A 23,376-nucleotide genomic window follows, 5' to 3' on the forward strand; every position below is an offset into this window, starting at 1 on the left:
TGTGTATGCCACTGACCTAAAATAAATTCTGTGGAATTAACTTGAAAATCTGCACCTAAAATAGAATTTTACTGATGATCTTGTTGCAGATTTCAGTAGTGTTGAGCGGCATAGGCCAAATTCGAATTCGCGAATATTCGCGAATATATGGACGCATATTCGTCATATATTCGCGAATATTCGCATATTCGTTATATTCTCGTTTTATTTTCGCATATGCGAACATTCGCGTATGCGAAAATTAACATATGTGAAAATTAACATACACAAAATTAGCATACGTGTAAATTCGCATATGCTAATTTTCATATATGCGAATTTTCGCGCACCAGTCTCACACAGTAGTATTACAGCCTTCTTTACACCACACAAGCTGGAAGCAGAGAGGGGTGATCACTGTGATGTGTACTGTGAAGAAAAAAAAACAAAAAAAAACGAATATTCGTAATTACGAATATATAGCGCTATATTCGCGAAATTCGCGAATATGCGATATTCGCGAATAATATTCGAATTGCGAATATTCGCGAGCAACACTAGATTTCAGCTGTTGCACTGCAGTGAGTGAGAGTCATGGTACAAATCCTCTACACATGGTGCACTGTGAGGCTAGAATTCCACTGAGGTTTTTGCCCTGCTTTTTTTTTAGGCTTAAAAACGCCAGAAAAAATACCAGAAAAATTGCCACTGTGTTTTTTTCTGGCTTTTTTTCTGGCGTCTTTACCTTTGTGTGGAATGTGCCTTTTTTGGCCCCTTTGGCGTTTTTTTTCAAAATTTGTTGGGTACCAATAAAAAAAAGAAATAAAAAAAGGATGCAGTAGGGATGGAAAAAATGTATTTAACAAAATTTTTATTTTTTATAACGAAATTTTAATTAATTTTTTATAAACTGTGTGTGTGTTTTACTTTTTTTCTACTACTCCTAGCATGGATCAGACTGTTCCATGATGGGAGTAGTGCTACCTGTACTAATAGACATAGCGCCCCGGGTGTCAGTTCTGACACCCAATGCAATCATCCATAATATAGCAGAGATGCGGAGCGGATCTATACAGCGCTCACATCTCTGCTCTGTACTCCGGCCAGTGATGTGAATAGAACATCATATTTTCCGCCCAGAGTGGTGATTGGCTGGATGGTTGCAGCCAATCACCGCTCTCAGAGGGAAATATGAATGAATGATGTTCTATTCACATCACTGAGATTTATCCCCCAGCCCCTGTAGTCTATAAATCCCCAGGCCGTGCACTTTGTCATCCTCTTGTTCCGTTCAGTGAACACAGGCAAAGCAGGGGGAGGGGAGATGAGGGAGACGTGTACATCCTCTCTCCCCTGCTCTTTTTCTTTCTCCCGTGCAGACCTGTGTCCTCCGAAGGCAGAACAGGGAGAGGGGAGATGAGGGGGGCATGTACCTCCTCTTTCCCCCTGCTCTGCCTTCGCTCTGCCCTCCCCCCAGCTCTAACTTCAGAGAGCTGAGGGGAGGAGTGGAGGCAAGTCTGCACGGGGCACAAATTTCCATCTCACACTGGCCAGAGTATAGTGCAGAGATGCGGAGCGAAGTAGAAAGCTGCTCCGCATCTCTGCAATAGAAAGGACGATCACAGCGGATGTCAGGAGTGATACCCACTGTGATCTGTCCTTTAACTGCAGGTACTATTAATAGACAGATCGCAGCGAGTGTCACTCCTGACACCTGTTGTGATCTTCCTGTATAATGTATAGATACGGCAGCTGCTCTTCTATAATCCCTGCACTGACGTATATATACACCCAGTGTGTCCCATGCTGAGAGTAGTAGTACTACCTAAAAAATGTTTTAAAAAAACACACACACCCCACATTTTTTTTTTGTTGGCTACATTTTTATTGCCCTGCCACATAAATTGATCCCTGTTTAAAAATGTATAAAAATGTTGTTATAAAAAAAAGATACATTTCGTTAAATACAATTTTTTCCATCACTACTGTATCTATTTTATAAATTTTTTCTTATGGTACCCTACGAAATTTTAATTAAAAAGGTATCTCTATCACTTTTTTTGATCGCTAAAGTCCAAAAAAGAATAAAAAACCCTGGCAAAAACGCCAAAGTTAAAACCAACATGGCGTTTTCTTGGCGTTTTTACTCTCCCATAGACTTCTATGGGGGAAAAATGCCATGTTTTCTGTGAAAAAAAACGCCAAACTAGGTTTTGTTGGGCATTTTGAAAAATCAGCCTCTGAGACGAAAATTTCCGAAAAACGCCAAAAGGATTTAAAAAACGCCAAACTGAAAAATGCCAAGTGAATCTGGCATTTTGCAGTTTACTATTGATTTGCAGCTAACATCTGGCCGGGCGGGAAAATTGGCATTTTTTTTACAGAGTTTTTGCCAAAAAATCCTCAGTGGAATTCCATCCTAAATGCGATTTGCTGAAATCTCATTCATTTCTTTTGTTCTCAGTGCACGATGTGTGACATTCCAGTCATTGCTGAGAGAGGTCTAAAGTCGGGACAATGCTAGGAGCCTGTAGTGTAACATTATATCATTACATCATTATATCTTATTATGTTATTACTGTCTACCTCCACCCCCAGCTGACAGATCGGGTTGCTGCGGTGGTATCTATTGCTGGTCGCTATCAGCAGGGTGTCACGAGCCGCATTGTATTTCCCTTATGTCCTAATTAATCTGTCAGTCGATTACTCAGCGCTCAGAGTTTACGCTCTCGGAATCAGGAAATTGATTTCTTTCTGTTGTCTAAACACATTTGTCCTGAATATTTCATGTGTTGGTAGAAATAACCAGATAACTGAGGCCGCAAGTCTACGACTGTCAGAAGTCAACATTTCCGTAGATGATTATTCCATTCCTTGTCTTCATCCGGTGAAACTACAAATGTCATTGTGCCTGGTAGCTAGAAAGGTTATATGGGCATCCTGGAAAGTGAAGTTCTAGAGAAGTGGCAGTAAGTGGCAGATTATTGTGATATTAAATGGTACCTGTCACCATCAATGACATTTTATATATTATAGATTACCCTATTTGAATTTTTCCAATATACTTATACTTAAAACTATTTTGTAACTATGTGTTAAATTAACCCCTAGCATCCTTCAGGTCCTACCTCCAGTCTCTAGCCAAAGGCTGACCAGGCATGCTGGGAGTTGTAGTTTTTCAACAGCTGGAAGCACCCTGATTGGGTAACATTGCTGTGTAGTCGTGATGCCTTCAGTGCATAGTTCTATGGTCCTAGTGCCAGCGTGTTCTGCCGGCACTCCACTGTCTGTGGAATGTCCACGCAGATGAAGCATCTTCCTCTTGGTTTTATTGTCCATGATCACAGCTATTGCCCTTACTACAGTTCCATTTACGTCATTTGAAGGAGGAAAAAGATTGTGTTCTCCATCGTCTGCAGATATCACTGCGAGGAGTCATGTGTCGCCAGAGGCGCTGATACTGATTGCAGGGGATCGGGTTCCAGGAACAATGACATTGGTGGCAGAATCCAACAAATATTGTGCCCGGTACAAGAACAATATAAAGTTCCTTTGATGTCCAGCTCCTTATTTGGTGGTACATATATCCACCCAAGAAATGACATAACAAACTAGGGGTGATACTGTAGCAGATTAGCTAACTAAAACCCATTCTAGTGTTACAGCAGGTTAACAGATTAAAACCCACTTGAAATGTCACACTGGTTTACTGGATGGAAACAGTTGTGATGTCAAAAGCACTTACCTGTCTCAAACACAATTGTCATGTAATAGATTACCTGATGGCAACACACTGCCACAGCATCCTACATTACTTATTAAATTGTAGAATGTATCCACACTACACAAATATACACATCACACAGATACCATACTGCAAATGTATCCACATCACACAGATACCATGCTACAAATGTATCCACATCACACAGATACCATGCTACAAATGTATCCACATCACACAGATACCATGCTACAAATGTATCCACACCACACACATATCACACTGCAAATGTATCCACACCACACAAACCACACTACAAATGTATCCACACCACACACATACCACACTACAAATGTATCCACACCACACACATACCACACTACAAATGTATCCATACCACACACATACCATACTACAAATGTATCCATACCACACACATACCATACTACAAATGTATCCACACCACAAACATACCACACTACAAATGTATCCACACCACACACATACCATACTACAAATGTATCCACACCACAAACATACCACACTACAAATGTATCCACACCACACACATACCATACTACAAATGTATCCATACCACACACATACCATACTACAAATGTATCCACACCACACACATACCATACTACAAATGTATCCACACCACACACATACCATACTACAAATGTATCCACACCACACACATACCATACTACAAATGTATCCACACCACACACATACCACACTACAAATGTATCCACACCACACACATACCATACTACAAATGTATCCATACCATACACATACCATACTACAAATGTATCCACACCACACACATACCACACTACAAATGTATCCACACCACACACATACCATACTACAAATGTATCCATACCACACTGCAAATGTATCCATACCACACACATACCACACTACAAATGTATCCATACCACACTGCAAATGTATCCATACCACACACATACCACACTACAAATGTATCCACACCACACACATACCACACTACAAATGTATCCACACCACACTGCAAATGTATCCATACCACACACATACCATACTACAAATGTATCCACACCACACACATACCATACTACAAATGTATCCACACCATACACATACCATAAGACAAATGTATCCACACCACACACATACCATACTACAAATGTATCCATACCACACTGCAAATGTATCCACACCACACACATACCATACTACAAATGTATCCACACCACACACATACCATACTACAAATGTATCCATACCACACACATACCACACTGCAAATGTATCCACACCACACACATACCATACTGCAAATGTATCCACACCACACACATACCAACTACAAATGTATCCACACCACACATATACCACACACATACCACACTGCAAATGTATCCACACTACACACATACCATACTGCAATTTTATCCATACCACACTGCAAATGTATCCATACCACACACATACCATACTACAAATATATCCATACCACACACATACCATACTACAAATGTATCCATACCACACACATACCACACTGCAAATGTATCCACACCACACACATACCACACTGCAAATGTATCCACACCACACACATACCAACTACAAATGTATCCACACCACACATATACCACACACATACCACACTGCAAATGTATCCACACTACACACATACCATACTGCAATTTTATCCATACCACACTGCAAATGTATCCATACCACACACATACCATACTACAAATGTATCCATACCACACACATACCACACTACAAATGTATCCACACCACACACATACCATACTACAAATGTATCCATACCACACACACACATACCATACTACAAATGTATCCACACCAAACACATACCATACTACAAATGTATCCACACCACACACATACCATACTACAAATGTATCCACACCACACACATACCATACTACAAATGTATCCACACCACACACATACCACACTACAAATGTATCCACACCACACCCATACCATACTACAAATGTATCCATACCATACACATACCATACTACAAATGTATCCACACCACACACATACCACACTACAAATGTATCCACACCACACACATACCATACTACAAATGTATCCATACCACACTGCAAATGTATCCATACCACACACATACCACACTACAAATGTATCCATACCACACTGCAAATGTATCCATACCACACGCATACCACACTACAAATGTATCCACACCACACACATACCACACTACAAATGTATCCACACCACACTGCAAATGTATCCATACCACACACATACCATACTACAAATGTATCCACACCACACACATACCATACTACAAATGTATCCACACCATACACATACCATAAGACAAATGTATCCACACCACACACATACCATACTACAAATGTATCCATACCACACTGCACATGTATCCACACCACACACATACCATACTACAAATGTATCCACACCACACACATACCATACTACAAATGTATCCATACCACACACATACCACACTGCAAATGTATCCACACCACACACATACCATACTGCAAATGTATCCACACCACACACATACCAACTACAAATGTATCCACACCACACATATACCACACACATACCACACTGCAAATGTATCCACACTACACACATACCATACTGCAATTTTATCCATACCACACTGCAAATGTATCCATACCACACACATACCATACTACAAATGTATTCATACCACACACATACCATACTACAAATGTATCCATACCACACACATACCACACTGCAAATGTATCCACACCACACACATACCACACTGCAAATGTATCCACACCACACACATACCAACTACAAATGTATCCACACCACACATATACCACACACATACCACACTGCAAATGTATCCACACTACACACATACCATACTGCAATTTTATCCATACCACACTGCAAATGTATCCATACCACACACATACCATACTACAAATGTATCCATACCACACACATACCACACTACAAATGTATCCACACCACACACATACCACACTACAAATGTATCCATACCACACACATACCATACGACAAATGTATCCATACCACACACATACCTTACTACAAATATATCCACACCCCACACATACCATACTACAAATGTATCCACACCACACATACCACACTGCCAATGTATCCATACCACACACATACCACACTGCAAATGTATCCACACCACACACATACCATACTACAAATGTATCCATACCACACACATACCACACTGCAAATGTATCCACACCACACACATACCACACTGCAAATGTATCCACACCACACACATACCAACTACAAATGTATCCACACCACACACATACCAACTACAAATGTATCCACACCACACATATACCACACACATACTACACTGCAAATGTATCCATACCACACTACAAATGTATCCATACCACACACATACCACACTACAAATGTATCCATACCACACACATACCACACTGCAACTGTATCCATACCACACTGCAAATGTATCCACACCACACACATATCATACTACAAATGTATCCATACCACACACATACCACACTGCAAATGTATCCACACCACACACATACCACACTGCAAATGTATCCACACCACACACATACCACACTGCAAATGTATCCACACCACACACATACCAACTACAAATGTATCCACACCACACATATACCACACACATACTACACTGCAAATGTATCCATACCACACTACAAATGTATCCATACCACACACATACCACACTGCAAATGTATCCATACCACACACATATCATACTACAAATGTATCCATACCACACACATACCACACTGCAACTGTATCCATACCACACTGCAAATGTATCCACACCACACACATATCATACTACAAATGTATCCACACCACACACATACCACACTGCAAATGTATCCATACCACACTGCAAATATATCCACACTACACACATACCACACTGCAAATGTATCCACACCACACACATACCAACTACAAATGTATCCACACCACACATATACCACACACATACTACACTGCAAATGTATCCATACCACACTACAAATGTATCCATACCACACACATACCACACTGCAACTGTATCCATACCACACTGCAATTGTATCCATACCACACACATACCATACTACAAATGTATCCATACCACACACATACCATACTGCAATTGTATCCATACCACACTACAAATGTATCCACACCACACACATACCACACTGCAAATGTATCCACACCACACACATACCACACTGCAAATGTATCCACACCACACACATACCACACTACAAATGTATCCACACCACACACATACCACACTACAAATGTATCCACACCACACACATACCATACTACAAATGTATCCACACCACACTCATACCACACTACAAATGTATCCACACCACACACATACCACACTGCAACTGTATCCATACCACACTGCAAATGTATCCACACCACACACATATCATACTACAAATGTATCCATACCACACACATACCACACTGCAAATGTATCCACACCACACACATACCACACTGCAAATGTATCCACACCACACACATACCACACTGCAAATGTATCCACACCACACACATACCAACTACAAATGTATCCACACCACACATATACCACACACATACTACACTGCAAATGTATCCATACCACACTACAAATGTATCCATACCACACACATACCACACTGCAACTGTATCCATACCACACTGCAATTGTATCCATACCACACACATACCATACTACAAATGTATCCATACCACACACATACCATACTGCAATTGTATCCATACCACACTACAAATGTATCCACACCACACACATACCACACTGCAAATGTATCCACACCACACACATACCACACTGCAAATGTATCCACACCACACACATACCACACTACAAATGTATCCACACCACACACATACCACACTACAAATGTATCCACACCACACACATACCATACTACAAATGTATCCACACCACACTCATACCACACTACAAATGTATCCACACCACACACATACCACACTGCAACTGTATCCATACCACACTGCAAATGTATCCACACCACACACATATCATACTACAAATGTATCCAAACCACACACATACCACACTGCAAATGTATCCACACCACACACATACCACACTGCAAATGTATCCACACCACACACATACCAACTACAAATGTATCCACACCACACACATACTACACTGCAAATGTATCCATACCACACTACAAATGTATCCATACCACACACATACCACACTGCAAATGTATCCATACCACACACATATCATACTACAAATGTATCCATACCACACACATACCACACTGCAACTGTATCCATACCACACTGCAAATGTATCCACACCACACACATATCATACTACAAATGTATCCACACCACACACATACCACACTGCAAATGTATCCACACCACACACATACCACACTGCAAATGTATCCACACCACACACATACCACACTGCAAATGTATCCATACCACACTGCAAATGTATCCACACCACACACATACCACACTGCAAATGTATCCACACCACACACATACCACACTGCAAATGTATCCACACCACACACATACCAACTACAAATGTATCCACACCACACATATACCACACACATACTACACTGCAAATGTATCCATACCACACTACAAATGTATCCATACCACACACATACCACACTGCAACTGTATCCATACCACACACATACCATACTACAAATGTATCCATACCACACACATACCACACTGCAATTGTATCCATACCACACACATACCATACTACAAACGTATCCACACCACACACATACCACACTGCAACTGTATCCATACCACACTGCAATTGTATCCATACCACACACATACCATACTACAAATGTATCCATACCACACACATACCATACTGCAAATGTATCCATACCACACACATACCATACTGCAATTGTATCCATACCACACACATACCACACTGCAAATGTATCCATACCACACACATACCATACTACAAATGTATCCATACCACACACATACAACACTACAAATGTATCCACACCACACACATACCACACTGCAAATGTATCCACACCACACACATACCACACTGCAAATGTATCCACACCACACACATACCACACTACAAATGTATCCACACCACACACATACCACACTGCAAATGTATCCACACCACACACATACCACACTGCAAATGTATCCACACCACACACATACCATACTACAAATGTATCCACACCACACACATACCAACTACAAATGTATCCATACCACACTCATACCACACTACAAATGTATCCACACCACACACATACCACACTGCAAATGTATCCACACCACACACATACCACACTGCAAATATATCCACACCACACACATACCATACTACAAATGTATCCATACCACACACATATCACACTGCAAATGTATCCATTCCACACTCATACCATACTACAAATGTATCCACACCACACACATATCATTCTACAAATGTATCCATACCACACACATACCACACTACAAATGTATCCACACCACACACATACCATACTGCAAATGTATCCATACCACACACATACCATACTACAAATGTATCCATACTACACACATACCATACTACAAATGTATCCATACCACACACATACCATACTGCAATTGTATCCATACCACACACATACCACACTGCAAATGTATCCATACCACACGCATACCATACTACAAATGTATCCATACCACACACATACAACACTACAAATGTATCCACACCACACACATACCACACTGCAAATGTATCCACACCACACACATACCACACTGCAAATGTATCCACACCACACACATACCACACTACAAATGTATCCACACCACACACATACCACACTGCAAATGTATCCACACCACACACATACCACACTGCAAATGTATCCACACCACACACATACCATACTACAAATGTATCCACACCACACACATACCAACTACAAATGTATCCACACCACACACATATCATACTACAAATGTATCCATACCACACTCATACCACACTACAAATGTATCCACACCACACACATACCACACTGCAAATGTATCCACACCACACACATACCACACTGCAAATGTATCCACACCACACACATACCATACTACAAATGTATCCATACCACACACATATCACACTGCAAATGTATCCATTCCACACTCATACCATACTACAAATGTATCCACACCACACACATATCATACTACAAATGTATCCATACCACACACATACCACACTACAAATGTATCCACACCACACACATACCATACTGCAAATGTATCCATACCACACACATACCATACTACAAATGTATCCATACTACACACATACCATACTACAAATGTATCCATACCACACACATACCACACTGCAAATGTATCCACACCACACTCATACCATACTACAAATCCATTAGTCATGAGCGGCATATTCCATAATCGAATTTGGGATATTTTGTGACTATATGGACGAATATTCGTCCTATATTCGCGAAATTCACATATTCGATATATTTGCAGTTATATTTGCTTTGCGTAAATGTGCATGCGCATATGCGGATAACTATCTACCTATCTATCTATCTTATCTATCTTTTCATCCATCTATCTCCTAATATTCTTGATCTATACAGAAGTGATAATGGGTCTATGACATTTTTCATTTTGAATATTGTCAAATCATATTTGCAAATATCGTCTATCTATCTATCTACCTTATTTTAGTGACGATATTCGTGAATATGAGGATATTCCCAAATATTCGCATCTTCTCATTCGCGAATATTCACTCTCCAGTCTAATACAATAAATAGTATAGGAGCCTTCTTTAGACCACAAGTTGAAAGCAGGGAGGGATGAGATCACTGTGACGTGTTATGTGGGGAAAAAATGACAAGTATTACACACATACCATTCTACAAATGTATCCACATTGCAAACATACCACGCTACACAGCTATCCACACTGTACAGACATATGCACACTGTACAGGTATTTCCATGTATACACTGCACAGGTAACCAAAGCTCTCCTTGCTTGTGCCGCATCTATGTGCCGCGACAGTCTGATGATAAACTGCCTTCCCTGTCCTGTACCTCTTATTCAGCACATCCAAAAATAACTGCAGAGTGTGGACAGTGCAATGATCAGTCTTCTTTCCGCTCAGATGCTGTCATTTTACCTCTCTCTGTTCTACTCTCTGTTACACTCACTTCTAGTTTTGGCTTACAAATATGGATGTGAAATACACACATTCAGGAGTTAATCAATCTCTGTTTAAAGTTTATTTGTACTTACAACTTTTATGATTTTGTTACATTATCCCATCAGAATTGGGACAAGGTGATTTTAGTGCCCCCACTGCTGATATTGAACTCCTGGGAGCCCCCTCCATGGTGCACAGCTATTTCTCTTCTTACATTCCAGTGGGCGAAAAAAGAGATTGGCTGAGGAAACAAGAAAAGGGTTACATCACAAAAGCAGCCTTGATCTAAACAGTGAGCTGCTAATAATAAAGCAGTGAGTTCATAGTAGGAACACAAGTATTTATGCATCTACATTAAGGACCAACTGCCTAGAACTTATGGGTGGTAAGAGATCAGCCTTGATTTTACCCATCAGGCACAGCATGGACCCTCTGGAGGAGGCAGACAGGCTCAGAATACATGTAGAGAGACCAGGCTTTCTCCCCTGCATAGCATTAGGCCCCACCTCCACTTTATGTGTTCTGTTTCGGTCTCTGCTTCTAGAGATAAAATTCCCCTAACAAAAGGTAGTGGCAGGAAAGTCAACTTGTAGCCAAGTCTTTAGGGATTGTTTTAAATTAAAAAAAATGTTTTTACAAATATTTTAAAGATCACAATCCTTATCAAACGTAGGGAATGTGTTTGAAACTACTATGACCATTTAAATATTCACCAAGTATAAAGTTCCTCCTCACGCTATGACCGCATTAGAGAAGTGTTTGAATAGAGTGGTCACATGCAGCCCCCCCAAAAAACCTGTGCATAATATGCATGCATCTACGGTACATTGAATGGCAAAGGGGCTCATCATCCCTGTGCAGATCTAAGGCAGAAATCTGAGCGCCACCTTTCAGATTTCTGCCACAGATCCTATTGTAAAATGACAGGTCAGATTTAATCTGAGATGTGTGAACATATTCTACTCCTCGATTTCATCCTTTAACTGATCCTACTTATCATAATTTTTCTTTTCCAGATGTGTAACGTTTTCATCCTCTTAAATCAGAAAAACATAGAAACACAGAATGTGTCGGCAGATAGGAACCATTTTGGCCCCTCTAGTCTGCCCAATATTCTGAATCCTATCAAAAGTGCTTGTCCCTATCTTATATGAAGGATAGCCTTATGCCTATCTCTATTTTATATGAAGGATAGCCTTATGCCTATCCCATGCATGCTTAAAGCATACTCGTCAGATCCAGATTTTAATATATCACTCAGTACCTAATCCTTACCATGTACATCTAATTTTTATGTGTCTAGCACCTTTATTTATTTTTTTATTACACTTTTAATTTAGCTCACTAGTCTGAATTCCTCTCAAAGGGAGGGGGCGTGGCCTCACTGTGCAGGTCCCCACCCCCTCCCTCTGTATGCTGTCTGCTCACATCTCCCCTAGCATTAGCAAAACTACAACTCCCAGCTTGTCCTCACTGACAGTAGCGGGACACAAGCTGACAGTGGATCTTTCCTCCAGGTGTGAGCCCTGTGCACTCACAGCTGTCAATCAAGGAAGTGTGTCCATGACATAGGTGATGATGCATGGACACAGCAGGACTAGTATGTGTCCAAGCAGGCGGGGGGTGGGGGTGGGGGGAGCAGTTGTTTGACTGGCTTTTTTAGTATGAAATACTGAAAAATTTCTAAAGAAAGCAATTGCTTTACAACATATCAAAAGTTTTTGTATCTGACAGTGCCCATTCAAACTCCTTCATTGTATTTGTAACAACCAGTTCTGCAGGAAGACTATTCCATGCATCCATTACTCTCTCAGTAATGTAATACTTCCCCGGTTGCTTGCCTATTTGTACAGTTTAAAGGGATAATTCAGGGATAGAAAAACCAGAGTTGATTTTTTTTCCAAAAACAGGAACACACCTGTACTTAGGCTGTGTGTGTTATTACATCTTGGATCATTTTCTTCAATGGAACTGAGTTAGAAATGTCACACACAACCTGAGGACAGGTGTGGTGCTGTTTAAATCCTTGATAATCCCTTTAAGCGGTAATGCTTCATCTTATGAGACCACTGCAGTCTTTGACTGCGTCAGTCACCTGTCAACACAACAGGTCATCACTGAATGCAGGTATTCATAAACTGGGAGGTGTTTTATAAACTGAGACCAAGGAAGAGTTGCCATGCAAGGTCTAGAAGAGGTGGATATAGTGTTTTATGTTTTTTCATCTCTATGACTTGTTATATTCTGCGGATCCACATGTCACCTGCAGCAAAATCCACAACCACTGGGTTTTGTTGTGGATTTTGACTTCTTTATTAAGAATTGGTCGTAGTCTGCAGCTCACACTTTAATTCATGCACTTCAGATGTGCACACCCTGCAGCTGATAGCATAGTAGTACACACTGAACTGCAGCAATGATCTGAGTATCTATCTATCCTTTCACTTGTTCCTCTTGGTAGCATATATATACCCCATTATTCAATATAGGAGAAAACTACTCCAAGTGCAATACAATGATAAATCTGTGCTGCATGCCTATGTATAATAGGAATTGCATTCGGGATATATATATATATAAAGGGATTTGTAAACCTGATGACCCCTAATGTCATAAATATGTGACTCTAGAAAAACTCTAACCCAGTGATTATATTAGTATTAAAAGGAGTTGCCCTTTAAAGGGGTACTCTGCACCCTAGACATCTTATCCCCTATCCAAAAGAAAAGGGGATTAGATGTCTGATCGCAGGGGTCCCGCCTCTGGGACCCCAGTGATCTCTGCTACGGCACTGCAGTCATCCACTGCAGATGACTAGCCTGATGACTAGCGATGTGGCGCTGAAGTCTTGGCCATGCCCCCTCATGACGTCACGCCCTCCCTCTCAATGCAAGTCTATGGGAAGGGCGTGACAGCCACCAAGCCCCCTCCCATAGACTTGCATTGAGGGGGTGTGGTTGTGACATCATGAGGGGGCATGGTCATGATGTCATGAGCCTCTGGTGCCGCAGCTGCTGTTCTAAATGAACGCTGGGTGCTGCAGGGAGATCGCAGGGGGTCCCAGTAGTGGGACCCCTGCGATCAGACATCTTATCCCCTATTCTTTGGATAGGGGATAAGATGTCTAGGGGCGGAGTACCCATTTAAGCAATATATATATTCACTTGATTTCTCTTTCTTCTTCCAGGGTGAATGCTCTCAAAAATGCTACAACATCTTCATCATTGAGACAGTCTGTGTGGCTTGGTTCTCTCTTGAGTTCTTATTAAGATTTGTCCAAGCCAAGAGTAAGTGTCAGTTCTTCAAGGGTCCACTGAATATCATTGATGTATTGGCCATCTTGCCATATTATGTTTCTATTATAGTGGAAGATGAACAAAAAACATTTGATAAGCCAGGCAGCAACTCATACCTAGAGAAGATTGGGCTGGTGCTACGGGTCTTACGTGCCTTGAGAATATTATATGTCATGCGCCTTGCTAGACATTCACTGGGCCTGCAAACATTGGGCCTCACAGTGCGGCGGTGCACGCGGGAATTTGGACTCCTTCTGCTCTTCCTGTGTGTGGCTGTCACACTTTTTGCTCCTCTTGTTCACTTAGCAGAAAACGAAATGGGAAGGTGCCAGGAATTTACCAGTGTCCCTGCGTCCTATTGGTGGGCAATCATCTCCATGACAACGGTCGGCTATGGCGATATGGTGCCCAGAAGTATCCCGGGTCAGGTGGTTGCCCTGAGCAGCATCCTAAGTGGAATCTTAATCATGGCATTCCCTGCAACATCTATCTTCCACACATTCTCGCGCTCATACGCTGAGCTGAAGCGAGATCAAGAAAGACTTCAGAGTCGTCTTATGAGACTGAAAGATGGCAACCAATCAGAGGAGAGTGACACCTTCAACGACACGGACAGCTTAGCCTCAGAGGAAACGTACAAGTATTTCTTTGCAGGGAAGTAGATGACATGGACAAATGATTAGGACAATCTGATATTATGTGGAGCCAAGCCATGTGCTCCCCATTACTGATGGGGAAATGCCATCCAGCAGGTAAAGCATTAGCAGCAAAGATGACGTCTGACCATAAAACTATTAATTGCTCATCAGAGATGAGTGCTGTAAAATATAACGCAAAAGAATAATCACGTTTAAATAAAAAGCCATACCTTTGCACATTGTATTGTTTTCCTATGAGACTCTTACTAGGCAAACCTTAAAGATGATCTCGCAGTCTACATGCAGCAGTTTCATGGCAGTTTTCTCTTCTCACTGATGATTTACAGTTACAAGAAAAGGTAAGTGAACCCTAAAGAATTTCCAGGATTTCTGCATTGATTGATAAAAAAATGGGGTTTGATTGTTATCTACAGTAAATCACAATTATGCACATACATTCTAACTAACTGCTCATGTATTTTACTGAGTGCTCTGTGTAAACATTCACAGGAAAGGGAGAAAAGACTTTCATGTGAATAACTTCTCCAAGAGATTGTTGGTAAACAGCTAAGGTGATGAGATGTCTTGAAGCACATAAGTTGTCTAGCCATGGGACGATGTAGCCTTTTCCAACTCTGTCTGCAAATGGACAAAATTCCGGACCACTGCTAGGCTAAGTTTCTACTTGACTTTTTTGTCCTGCTTTTTTTTTTTTTTGCTTTGTTTTTTCATTTGTGTGGAAATTGCATTTTTGGCACCTTGGCAGTTTTTTTGGGTACCCAAAATTAGTTGGGTACCAAAAAAAAAAAAAAAAAAAAAGGATGCAGTAGTGATGGAAAAAAAAATGTATTTAACGAAATTTGTATTTTTTATAACAACATTTTAATACATTTTTAATAAAGTGTGTGTTTCCCTTTTTTTCTAAATTTTTTACATTTTTTAAGTAGTACTACTACTCCCAGCATGGAACAGACTGTTCCATAATGGGAGTAGTAGTACCTGTACTAATAGACATATCGCCCCGGGTGTCAGCCGTGACACCTGATGCGATCGCCCATAATATAGCAGAGATGCGGAACGGCTCTATACAGCGCTCACATCTCTGCTCTGTACTGCGGCCAGTGATGTGAATAGAACATCACTCATTCATAGTTTCGGCCCAGAGTGATGATTGGCCGGATGGTTGCAGCCAATCACCGCTCTCAGAGGGAAATATGAATGAGTAAGTGGCCGGCCGGAGTATAGTGCAGAGAGGCGAGCGCTGTATAGAGCCTGTCACGATTCGGCTGGCTGGAGGTGGATCCTCTGTGCCAGAGAGGGATTGGCGTGGACCGTGCTGGTGGACCGGTTCTAAGTTGCTACTGGTATTCACCAGAGCCCGCCGCAAAGCGGGATGGTCTTGCAGCGGCGGTAGCAACCAGGTCGTATCCACCAGCAACGGCTCAACCTCTCTGACTGCTGAAGATAGGCGCGGTACAAGGGAGTAGACAAGAGCAAGGTCGGACGTAGCAGAAGGTCAGGGCAGGCAGCAAGGATCGTAGTCAGGGGCAACGGCAGGAGGTCTGGAACACAGGCTAGGAACACACAAGGAAACGCTTTCACTGGCACAATGGCAACAAGATCCGGCGAGGGAGTGCAGGGGAAGTGAGGTACAAATAGGGAGTGCACAGGTGAACACACTAATTAAGCCAGCTGCGCCAATCAGTGGCGCAGTGGCCCTTTAAATTGCAGAGACCCGGCGCGCGCGCCCTAAGGAGCGGGGCCGCGCGCGCCGGGACAAGACCGACGGAGAGCGAGTCAGGTACGGGAGCCGGGATGCGCATCGCGAGCGGGCGCCTCCCGCATCGCGAATCGCATCCCGGCTGGGAGAGGTATTGCAGCGCACCCGGTCAGCAGGTCTGACCGGGGCGCTGCAAATGCGAGGATGTTGCGAGCGCTCCGGGAAGGAGCGGGGACCCGGAGCGCTCGGCGTAACAGAGCCACTCCGCATCTCTGCTATAGACAGGACAATCGCATCGGGTGTCAGTAGTTATACCCGCCGTGATCTGTTCTTACCTGCAGGTACTACTACTCCCAACATGGAGTACACTCTGCTCCATGATGGGAGCTGTAGTATCTGCATTAATAGACAGATCGCAGCAAGCAGAACTTCTGACACCTGTTGCGATCTGTCTATTAACCCCTTAAGGACTAAGACAATTTTAATTTTATATTTTCGTTTTTTCCTCCTCCCCTTCAAAAAATCATAACTCTTTTACATTTTCATCCACAGACTAGTATGAGGGCTTGTTTTTTGCGCGACCAGTTGTAACGCCATCACTCACTTTACCATAAAATGTATGGCGCAAACCAAAAAAATACTATTTGTGTGGGGAAATTAAAAAGAAAACCGCAATTTTGCAAATTTTGGAAGGTTTTGTTTTCACGCCGTACAATTTATGGTAAAAATGACGTGTTTTTTATTCTCTATCAATTCTCGGTCAATACGATTAAAATGATACCCATGATTATACACTTTTCTATTACTATTGCGCTTAAAAGAAAATCACAAACTTTTTGACCAAATTAGTACGTTTAAAATCCCCCTATTTTGAAGATCTATAACTTTTTCATTTTTCCGTATAAGTGGCGGTATGAGGGCTCATTTTTTGCGCCGTGATCTGCACTTTTTTATTATTATCATATTTGCTTATACAAACTTTTAATACATTTTTTATTAATATTTTTTGGAATAAAATGTTATTAAAAAAAAAGCAGCTATTTTGGACTTTTTTTTTTACGTTCACGCCGTTCACCGTACGGTATCATTTACATTTTATTTTAATAGTTCGGATAGTTACGTACGCGACGATACCAAATATGTATATAAAATAATTTATTTATGGGACAATTTACGTTTTTATTGGGGGAGGGGTTTTCTCAATTTTTCTTACTTTACTTTTATTTTTACACTCTTATAGTCCCCATAGGGGACTATTTATAGCAACCATTTGATTGCTAATCCTGTTCAGTGCAATGTATAGGACACAGCACTGAACAGGGTTATCGGTCATCTTCTACTCTGGTCTGCGGGAAGGCAGATCAGAGCAGAAGACTCCCGGAAGACACCGGAGGCAGGTGAGGGGACCTCCATCTTCCATGCAGGATGATCGGATCGCCGCGGCAGCGCTGCGGGTGATCCGATCATCCTGTTAAGTGACCGCGATGCTGCAGATGCCGTGATCTGTATTGATCACGGCATCTGAGGGGTTAATGGCGGCCATCCGTGGGATCGCGGGTGTCCGCCATTACCGGCGGGTCCCTGGCTGCGATCCACAGTCGGGACCTGCCGCGCATGATGCCAGCATCGCTCCGATGCCCGCGGTTATGCTCAGGACGTAAATGTACGTCCTGGTGCGTTAAGTACCACATCACCAGGACGTACATTTACGTCCTGTGTCGTTAAGGGGTTAATGCAGGTACTACACCTCCCAGCATGGAGCAGAGTGTGCTCCCTGTTGGAAGTAGTAGCACCTGCAGTTAAGGAAAGATCACAGCGGATGTCACTCCTGACACCCGCTGTGAACCTCCTGTTTAATATATAGATGCGGCCGATATATATACATATTCATATTTCCCACAGAGAGCTGTGATTGGCTGTAACCATCTGGCCAATCACAGCTCTCTGCGGGAAATAGGAATAGGTGTATATATACGGCAGTGCAGGGAACCATAGAAGAATGGCCGGCCGCATCTATATCGCAGTAGTACTACCTAACAATTTTTAAAAAAATAAAGAAAAAAAGTGAACAAACACTACATTTTTATTATTGTCGGCTACATTTTTAGGTCCCTGCCCGCACACATAAATTGATCCCTGTTTAAAAATTAATAAAAATGTTGTAATAAAAGATACATTTCATTAGATACAATTTTTTACAACACTACTGTATCTTTTTTATTTTTTTTTAAAAGAGTCCAAAAGAGAATAAAAAACGCCTGAAAAAACACCAAAGTTAAAACCCACATATCGTTTTTCTTGGCGTCATTTTACTCCCATAGACTTCTATGGGAGAAAAACACCATGATTTCAGGGGAAAAAAAAAAAAAACACACCTGTGGCTCAACATGCTGCAATTTTGCAAAACCGCCAAGGAGCTGAAAAACGCCAAAAAAGAGTGAAAAACGCCAAAAGGATAAAAAAAAACCTGCCAAACTGAAAAACACCAAGTGGAAAAAGAATTTCGCGATTTCTCATTGATTTACAGCCAACATCTGGCTGCAGCGTTTTTCTTGGTTTAAAAAAAAAAAAAAAAAACAAGTAGAAGCTTAGCCTTACTCTGTCTAAAAGTGGGCATCACTGGCATAGTGCAAATGGAGGCAGACCATGAAGCTGCTATGGGGTCTGTGGGACAGCGGGGCCTCTATGAGACCCCCCCCCCCCCCCACCAGACCTCATGTCCCCTCATGCCATCAGGGTCCCTGATCACATTTAACATATAAAGGGGCCCATTCTCCCTGCACTGTCTGGGGTTGTAGAGAGCACAGTGCCATCCGTAAGTACTTCTCTTCATATGGACCCCCTGAGGCTTTGTTGCATTATAAGCAAGTGTGAGTGATATATATATATATATATATATATACACATATACACACACACACACACACACACACACACACACACACTAGCTGAGTACCCGGCGTTGCCCGGTTTTTCCTTCCTAATCCTTGTTGGGGAGGAAAATAAACAAAGGAGGAAGCTTTTGACTTCATATCCCGTCCTCATATTGTTGTCATATCCCGACCTCCTTTCCAGTCCTCCTATCCCAACCCGTAATATGTGTACCAGTTATTGAAATATCTCCAGCCGTACAGAAGTTATGTGAGAACACACATTTCCCATTGATTTGCATGGGACTTTAAACAAAACCCCCAACCCTCACAAATGGGGGTAGTTAAGGGTTAAATTAACTATCCTATATTTTAAGTGGACATATCAGTAACATGTGACCAAGTACTATCAAAATATCACCAGCCGTTTGGAAGTTATGCAGTAATATATATTTCCCATTGACTTGTATAGGACTTTAAACATAAACCCCGCCCCTGGCAAATGGGTGTGAGTAAGGGTTATATATATATATAGTTAGTAAGGGATTAGGTAACGGGGATGACGTCTCCTGGGTAGACAGGCACAGGAACACTGTAGAAATTGCAGTCCAAACAGCAGGGAATTCGTTTAACTGACCTCAGCCAGTTTTATTATCAGGTTGAGGTACAGAACATAAAATATAAAAACAAAATCCTAAGCCTGTCCGGCTCTAACTAACAACAGGAAACCTCACTAACCAAGTGCCGGCCTAATACCGGGCACCAAACAATATAGCGACGTCCATACCACTTGTAGGGCTCTCACAGGCTCCATGCAGATAACCTGTTCCCAGGCTGAGAGAGAGATGTGTCTGCTTTCTCAGCCTTATATCAGGCCAGCACACCTGAGGAGTGATTACCTGACAGCCCAAAACCCGGACTGTCCGGATGGAGTGGGGGCCCACCCTTCTCTCCCCACTCCAGCAACACAGGCCCTAAAAACACACAGGTTTTATACAAACCCGAATTGCAGAGACGTCTGCATAGACCTCTGCTGAACATTTCCCTGGTTGCTTTAAATTACATAAGTGAGGAACCTCGGGCACACATAGACCCCATAGTCCACTACTTCTCCAGACACTCTGTCACTATATATATATATATATATATATATATATATATATATATATATATATATAGTGTGTGTTGAATATAAATATATACACTACTCAAAAAAAAATAAAGGGAACGCTTAAACACATTGTAACTCTAAGTCAATCATACTTCTGTGAAATCACACTGTCCACTCAGGAAGCGACACTGACTGACAATTAATTTCATATGCTGTTGTGCAAATGGAACAGACAACAGGTGGAAATTATAGGCAATTAGCAAGATACCCCCAATAAAGGAGTGGTTCTGCATGTGGTGACCACAGACCACTTCTCAGTTGATATGCTTCCTGGCTGATGTTTTGGTCACTTTTGAATGTTGGTGGTGCTTTCACTCCCACACTACCTAACCCACACACAAGTGGTTCAGGTAGTACAGCTCATCCAAGATGGCACATCAATGTAAGCTGTGGCAAGAAGGTTTGCTGTGTCTGTCAGCATAGTGTCCAGAGCATGGAGGCGCTACCAGGAGACAGGACAGTACATCAGGAGATTTGGAGGAGGCCAAAGGAGGGCAACAACCCAGCAGCAGGACCGCTACCTGCGCCTTTGTGAAAGGAGGAGCAGGTGAAGCACTGCCAGAGCCCTGCAAAATGACCCCCAGTAGGCCACAAATGTGCATGTGTCCACTCAAACGGTCAGAAACAGACTCCATGAGGGTCGTATGAGGGCCCGACGTCCACAGGTCGGGGTTGTGCTTACAGCCCAACACCGTGCAGGACTTTTGGCATTTGCCAGAGAACGCCAAGATTGGCAAATTCGCCACTGGCACTCTTTGCTCTTCACAGCTGAAAGCAGACTCACACTGAGCACATGTGACAGATGGGACAGAGATGCCGTGGAGAACGTTCTGCTGCCTGCAACATCCTCCAGCATGACCGGTTTGGCGGTGGGTCAGTAATGGTGTGGGTTGGCATTTTGTTGGGGGGCCGCACAGCCCTTCATGTGCTTGCCAGAGGTAGCCTGACTGCCATTAGGTACCGAGATGAGATCCTCAGACCCCTTGTGAGACCATATGCTGGTGCGGTTGACCTTGGTTCCTCCTAATGCAAGACAATGCTAGACCTCATGTGGCTGGAGTGTGTCAGCAGTTCCTGCAAGAGGAAGGCATTGATGCTATGGACTGGCCCGCCCATTCCCCAGACCTGAATCCGATTGAGCACATCTGGGACATCATGTCTCGCTCCATCCACCAACTACACGTTGCACCACAGACTGTCCAGGAGTTGGCGGATGCTTTAGTCCAGGTCTGGGAGGACATCCCTCTGGAGACCAGCCACCACCTCATCAGGAGCATGCCCAGGCATTGTAGGGAGGTCATATGGGCACGTGGAGGCCCCACACACTACTGAGCCTCATTTTGACTTGTTTTAAGGACATTACATCAAAGTTGGATCAGCCTATAGTGTGGTTTTCCACTTTGATTTTGAGTGTGACTCCATATCCAGACCTCCATGGGTTGATAAATTTGATTTCCATTGATCATTTTTGTGTGATTTTGTTGTCGGCACATTCAACTATGTAAGGACGAAAGTATTTCATACGATTAGTTCATTCATTCAGATCTAGGATGTGTTATCTTAGTGTTCCCTTTATTTTTTTGAGCAGTGTATATATACACATACTATATGT

The 23,376-nt window shown here is 42.2% G+C and overlaps 1 protein-coding gene across 3 annotated transcripts in view; it reads left to right on the plus strand.

Annotated features, from left to right (window-relative positions):
- Positions 1–16,238, plus strand: part of KCNG4 (potassium voltage-gated channel modifier subfamily G member 4) — a 28,936-nt gene extending 12,698 nt beyond the window's left edge. For 2 of the 3 annotated variants that reach the window (XM_056525471.1, XM_056525472.1), the window contains one exon: positions 15,257–16,238. In XM_056525471.1, coding sequence (XP_056381446.1) covers positions 15,257–16,027 — 771 coding nt within the window. In that variant the 3' untranslated portion in view covers positions 16,028–16,238. The remainder of the gene's footprint in view (positions 1–15,256) is intronic. The other variant, XM_056525473.1, reaches the window with a different exon arrangement.
- The last annotated feature ends 7,138 nt before the right edge of the window (positions 16,239–23,376 follow it).

This window comes from Hyla sarda, chromosome 6 (genome assembly GCF_029499605.1).
Source record: "Hyla sarda isolate aHylSar1 chromosome 6, aHylSar1.hap1, whole genome shotgun sequence".
Classification (NCBI taxonomy): Eukaryota; Metazoa; Chordata; class Amphibia; order Anura; family Hylidae; genus Hyla; species Hyla sarda.